Genomic DNA, 6,319 nt, shown 5'->3' on the forward strand with positions numbered 1-6,319 from the left:
AATAACTAATTAGATTTGTACTGCTCACTGAAGTGCTCCTTATGCCAATAAAATTAAACACTCATATCCACATAATAAGGATGGAACTTGGTATAAATCCTACAAATACATGTGTGAGGACCTGAATTACTCAGTAGCCATGAATACACATTTTAGAAAATAATACTGCCACTTATTTATACTTTTGAATGTTGGAGACTGTAGTAGCCTAATTGTTTTTCTCCTGTTTATTATGATATACAAACCATTAGGTCCATGCTGGCTGTCAGAATAATCCCACCATAGAAAGAAGAGACATTAGGTTCTACCCTTTGAAGTCTCAGAAAGATCTGTACATTCATCCTGAGCAGACAAGATAGATTGTTTTATTATACTAATTAGCCATGTAGGATCTTCATAAACCCATTAGTCCCTCAGGCTGATGGAATTGTTTTTCTCTTGCAGAAGATCAAGGGCATAACCCAAATGCAAGAGAGGAAGCTGGCAGTGCTCTTGCACTGGCATTGGCTGCCAAGCGTCAGGCAGAACAGCAGGACTATCAATAACTATTCTCAGTGCGTTATGCCACTCAAGAAATCTCTAAAAGAGGACTTGCATGAAAAATCGCAGGTAACACTAACCAGTGGAAAACTCTTGCCTCTTACAGCGACACTTCCACCTCAGGTGAGCCCTTGGATAGCTGTGCTCACAGTACAATCATAAACCCACCGATCGCTGGAAGACTTTTGAATGCTGGCACAAGTCCTTTACAGTTTTTGCTGCTCTATTTGTCTTGAAATAATTGGTTGCTCATGCTAGCAAATGTTACTCCATGTGCTCCACCTTGTATCAATAGAAATGGAATTTAGATCAGCTAGCCCAATGAAGTAGTATACTTAGAAATCTGGATCGCATAACCTTTTCCTCCAGCACTGAGTGATTTAAAAGCAATTCATCTAGATATTAATTGGATTTCCAACCATCTCCTGGTCTATGCTTTCAATCAGGGAATTTGGCCAGATCACCCTTGCAATTCCGACACAATTTCTGTGACAGTACAATAATTTCTTGGTTAAAGTTGCTTTTGGGGTTTTGCACAACAATTTGAAACACATAGCTTTTGGATTACTCATTGTAGGGCAATACCAGGAAGACAAGGTCTTAATCTCACAGAGCAAACTGGGAGAGTTGTACCAGGTGAGAACTTTCTTAAATCTTCATGATCTCTCCTGCGCAGAGTGGCCCCTCAACAATTCACCATCTCACAAATCTTTTCTCAGTCCCTGGTCTATGACACCCAATGAATTTGCCCCATTCTCTGCTACTTCTGAATTTCCCTACCATCCTGATGCTAGCCTCTCTGGAAATCCCTTCCTCCAAACCCAGACCTTCAACCAACCCTCTAAGTTCAGCCATGTAACACAGGTAATATAGTTCAACCTGAAAGAACATATGAAGCCTAAGAACTTGATGCTCAGGCCTTAGACCTCAGTCAGAAATGAATTTTGAAACAGTGGGATAGTCATTGTTCCAACATGTTAACAGCTTTTCAGTGTATCTTTTAATTTATAGAAAGAAGAAATATATGTAAATACCTGTACTTTATAATAAATATTTTCAGTAGATTTTGGAAAATTACTCTAAAGTAACTGCAACATTTATTTTAATAAACTACAAAAGTATTATTCCTCCTTAATTTGCAAGTCAATAATAGTTAACAATTATGTTTGTTATCTTTTCAATTACATAAACCTGGTCCATTCACATCTTAGTGAATTCTTGTGCCTTGTTGTAATCTGCTCTGTATATTTCCTTTCTTCTGGCACCTGGATATAGAAATTTTGCTGGAGTTCTAGTTTCCTGCTGCAACTTAGGGAAAAAGTGGGCAAGTTGTGTCACTTCTCCAGGGCTGCTAACATTCTCTTACTGAAGCTTAAGCAGAAATCTGGGACAGCTCCTACAGTTTACATATCTTGGTGGTTGCAATTGGCAGGTGCAGATTAAATCCCTAGTCACTTTACTTCTTCAGTGTGCTTGCATGTTAACTTCATTTGAGCCATGTACAGTAGCTCTGTGACATTTTCATTTTATGCCTTACAATATTATAAAATAGTGCCAATTTAAGCTGGTTTTGATCTCATGAAGACAGTTAGCTAGGGTAGTGCTGCTTAAACCATTTTGCACAGAGTCTCTCACTCACGCTTGTGAAAATTACCTTTACTCAGACTGTGCCAGATTTAAACTGGTTCTGAGAGAAAATGTACAATGAATTAAATCAGAATCACTTCTGATTTAGTACTGTTTAATATTTTTATGGCTTAACCTGAGGTTTACTGCAAAATACTCCAGATGCTGGCAATCTGAAAATTGCAAAAGATGCAGGAAATGCATAGCAGGTCAGGCAGCACTTATGGTAGAGTATATTTAAAGTTTCAGATCAATAAATATCATCTCACCCATTGGTCCTCAATCTGGTTCATGGCACATGTTCTCCTCCTGGGTATCATGAGTGTGCTTTTGGGGGTGCATGGTTCCCAGAATCCTCAAATGGCTAATAGAGCCATTCCATAAGCTCAGATAGAGCAAACAGAGGCACTTCCACCTACCATGATTCATTTCCCATCTTCAGACACAGTGGAAATACATAAATAATTAAAAATGAAAAAAAAGTTTAATTGAAAGCATACTAATTATTTTTTTTAAACCCCTTCACTTTCATCAATGAAGGTCAGTAATTCCATTCAAATATACCTGACACTGCAGCTTGACTAGAACAGCTGAACAACCAAATATAAAATGTATTTATCTATTTGGAGGAGATGCATGGTGGCCAGCTAACATTTCCTAAAGGGTTTCACCAAATAGCTCCCAGAACAATCTGGGCCAATTAATTCTGCTACTCTCTCCACAAGTGCTGCCTGAGCTGTAAAGTTTTTTTTTTGACATTTTAATGTTTATTTGTAAAAGTTCATGTAACAAGTGTAAAAGTGTTATAATTACTGTAACTGTACAACAAAATCCTTTTGTATATAACTTTGTTAATTTTTGCCAGTCGTGGAGGAAAAATATTTAGAATTATTATCAGACATTATCTCTGATCAACCATAGACTATTTATAAGACCAGAATACAAGATGCTTGTCATTATGGTGCTGATCACAGCTAACAGATAATAGCAATTGTACAATTTACAGTTATCAGTTTGAGGTACATTTGATTTACAGATGTTAGTGAATTTAAATGCATTAATCTTACCACCACAACTTGTTCCATGTAACAAAAATATCAAGACTGGAGTGACAATACTGAAAATGTGAGGGAAGTTGATCATTCTCACTCATGTAATAAATATTGTCATGTTGCTTTTAATTTTCCGTGTGTTATTTCCATATATATGCAGTGGATTCTGGACACATCGGGCTCAGTACATTTTGGCTCAATTAGCCGGAATCATTAAAAAAAAAGGTATAAAAAGGACAAACTGAATAACAAATTATATATTTAAATGAAATATAGAACAAATTAGAACATCATCAATAATACTACAGTACTTTAAAACTGTATTAGTTTCTAAAAGTTATCAATGGAGGAATTCATCCAGTGTACGAGTGAACAAATTCAGTGCAGACACCTTGTGAAGACTATCTTCATACAATGCTGTCGTAAATTGCATCCTCCAAATCTTCATTTTCATTGTAACATTCAAGATGATTGCCGATACATTCAAATTCTTCATAGTTCTTAACTTGTTGAAGCAATGAACTCATTTCATTTTCAGTCCTATCTGTTTCTGACATCTCCAAGCCCGAACACTTGAAACTACTGAATGCAAAATCCAACTGTCTTGCTGCTTATTTCTCGCCAGTTATCAATGACAAAAATCACTGTTGTTTTTAACAGAGTTAAGTAGTATAGTGCCCCAAATAAATTAAGAGAATCACGGTGACTTTCTTGATAGTTTTTGTTCTTTAACAGATCTCCCAAATAAGCGGCTGTCATGATTAACCAATGACCCAATTAACTGGAATCCATAGAACATAGAAAACCTACAGCACAACAAAGGCCCTTCAGCGAACATGTACTTACTTTAGGGTTACCTATGTTCCTGTTTTTCTAAACTCCAATCCACTTTATTTATATACGGAATATGTGTGTATACTGTATTAAGAACATTGAACATTACAGCACAGTACAGGATTATTGGCCTACGATCTAGTGCCGATCTTTTAAGCTGCTCTAAGATCAATCTAACTCTTCCCTTCTGCATAACCTTCCATTTTTCTATCATACATGTGCCTATCTATGAGCCCCTAAAGCATCTGTCTAACACCACCCTGGCAGGGAGTTCTATGCACCCACCTCTGTGTAAAGAACTTACCTCTGGCTCCACCTCCCCATACTTTGCTCCAATCACCTTAAAATTATAACCGCTTGGATTAGCCATTTCCACCCTGGGATAGAAGTCTCTGGCTATGCACTCTATCTATGCCTTTTATCTCATACACCTCTATCAGGTCACCTCTTATCATCCTTCTCTCCAAAGTGAAAAGCCCTAGCCTGTGCAACCTATCCTCATAAGATATACCCTCTACTGCAGGGAGCATCCTGTTAAACCTCCTCTGCACCCTCTCCAAAAGCTTCTGCATCCTTTCAATAATGAGGTGACCAGAACTGAACTTGATATTCCAAGTATAGTCTAACCAGGGTTTTATAGAGCTGCAGCATTACCTTGCAGCTCGAACTCAATCCCCCGACTAATGAAGGCGACATATCATATCAACTTGTATGGCAACTCTGGGGGATTTATGGAAGTGGACCCCAAGATCCCGCTGTTTCTCCACACTGTCAAGAATCCTGCCATTAACTCTTCAAATTCAACCTTCCAATATCACTTCACACTTTTCTGGGTGGAACTCCATCTGGCACTTCTCAGATCTTTATTTTTAAATTACTACAGTTCTATCACAGTGCACTCACACTGATATTGAGTCATTTTAATTGACAGCAGCTTACCGCAAGAATCGCAAAACTAATTGGCACCATTCCTCAAAGTAATAAACTTTAAGGATACAAGAAATAAACTTAGGTATTCAATAGCTTGATACAAATGGTTATGTTTGTGTGCAAATTAAAACTATTGACATACTGTATGGTTAATAGCTGTTTAGTTAGTCACTGATCTAACTCAACATGTCTAATTTTAATTTGTTCCACATGGCTCTTCCATCCAGCAACTGGATTAACATCAAGCTTACTTAAGTGTATGCAGGCACCAGTTTTGCATTTCATTATTACCTGCTAAGCTGCCACAAAATTGTCATAGGATTCTTCTGATTTTAAAAAAAATTGTAAATGTAAGGCCAAGCTAAGTAAGAGTGTGTGCTTGCATTCCTGAACCAAGAGAATGGTCTGGCCCAGAAACCTGAGGTGAGTTTCACTTTGGACTTGCTGCTTTCTCCTGCCAGTGTCGTGGAGTGTTCAGGAAATGGTCGTCAAAGTGTGGTAATAAGTGTAACAGGTCTCAAGATATACCTTAGTTGTACTTTAATGATTCATTTTAAAAGAAGCTTAAGAGTTTCTTCCTAGCTCTGTAGAAATTAAATTTGGAAATAAAGCAACTGGCATGTTATAAAGTCCAAATGATTCCAAGTGTAATTTAGAAAGGAAACTAGTCTGACCTCATCTGGTTCATCTTTTGACTCAATCTATCCACCACACGATAAACTGGCCTAGCAACACAGTGTGTCACAGGTTCAGTTATTGTTAAATATTCGCCTTCCCAGTCCTAAAAGTGCATTTAAAATTGCATGAAGATATGTTTGGGTAAAAATGATCCTCAATGGTTTATGGCTATACTTCTTATTTGGATAACTCTCCATAGTGTATATGAAAGGGGAAAACAATGAAGAGGAAAGCCTATGTACTGATTAATTGGAATTTATTACAAGATAATCTTATTTTATGAATTATTAATATTGTCAGTGAACTACTTCTGGATGCATCCACAGTTTTATTTCCAGTGAAACTTGGTCACCTAATTTTCTCAACTACTTTTTCCATGGTGTAAAAGAAATCCTGATCATATTTCCAAAGTGATAGCACCTGTGGAAAAGGATTACTCGAAGTAAATTTCTAGGGTATAGATCTCTGAAGTAGCAGAATAGTATTGAATTTTAAAAACAACTTCAGTATTTGAACGAGAATGTGGTTTGTTGCTTGGTCGAAGAATGTAAAGGCAAAATATTTTTGAAATTATTTTCTGTCATTACATTTAGTAATAGTAAAATGTTGAGATAGGGAAGCAATAAAAGATTATTTTCTTTTACTTTACCTTTCTAGTA

At 36.9% G+C, this 6,319-nt stretch overlaps 1 protein-coding gene across 1 annotated transcript in view; it reads left to right on the forward strand.

Moving 5' to 3' along the window:
* LOC140735452 (transmembrane channel-like protein 5) overlaps positions 1-3,347 on the forward strand; it is a 123,877-nt gene extending 120,530 nt beyond the window's left edge. Inside the window, exon 25 of the mRNA XM_073060544.1 lies at positions 445-3,347. Within this exon, the coding sequence (XP_072916645.1) occupies positions 445-545 (101 nt within the window). The 3' untranslated portion in view covers positions 546-3,347. The remainder of the gene's footprint in view (positions 1-444) is intronic.
* Positions 3,348-6,319: the final 2,972 nt, after the last annotated feature.

The sequence above is a fragment of the Hemitrygon akajei genome, chromosome 11 (assembly GCF_048418815.1).
Source record: "Hemitrygon akajei chromosome 11, sHemAka1.3, whole genome shotgun sequence".
Classification (NCBI taxonomy): Eukaryota; Metazoa; Chordata; class Chondrichthyes; order Myliobatiformes; family Dasyatidae; genus Hemitrygon; species Hemitrygon akajei.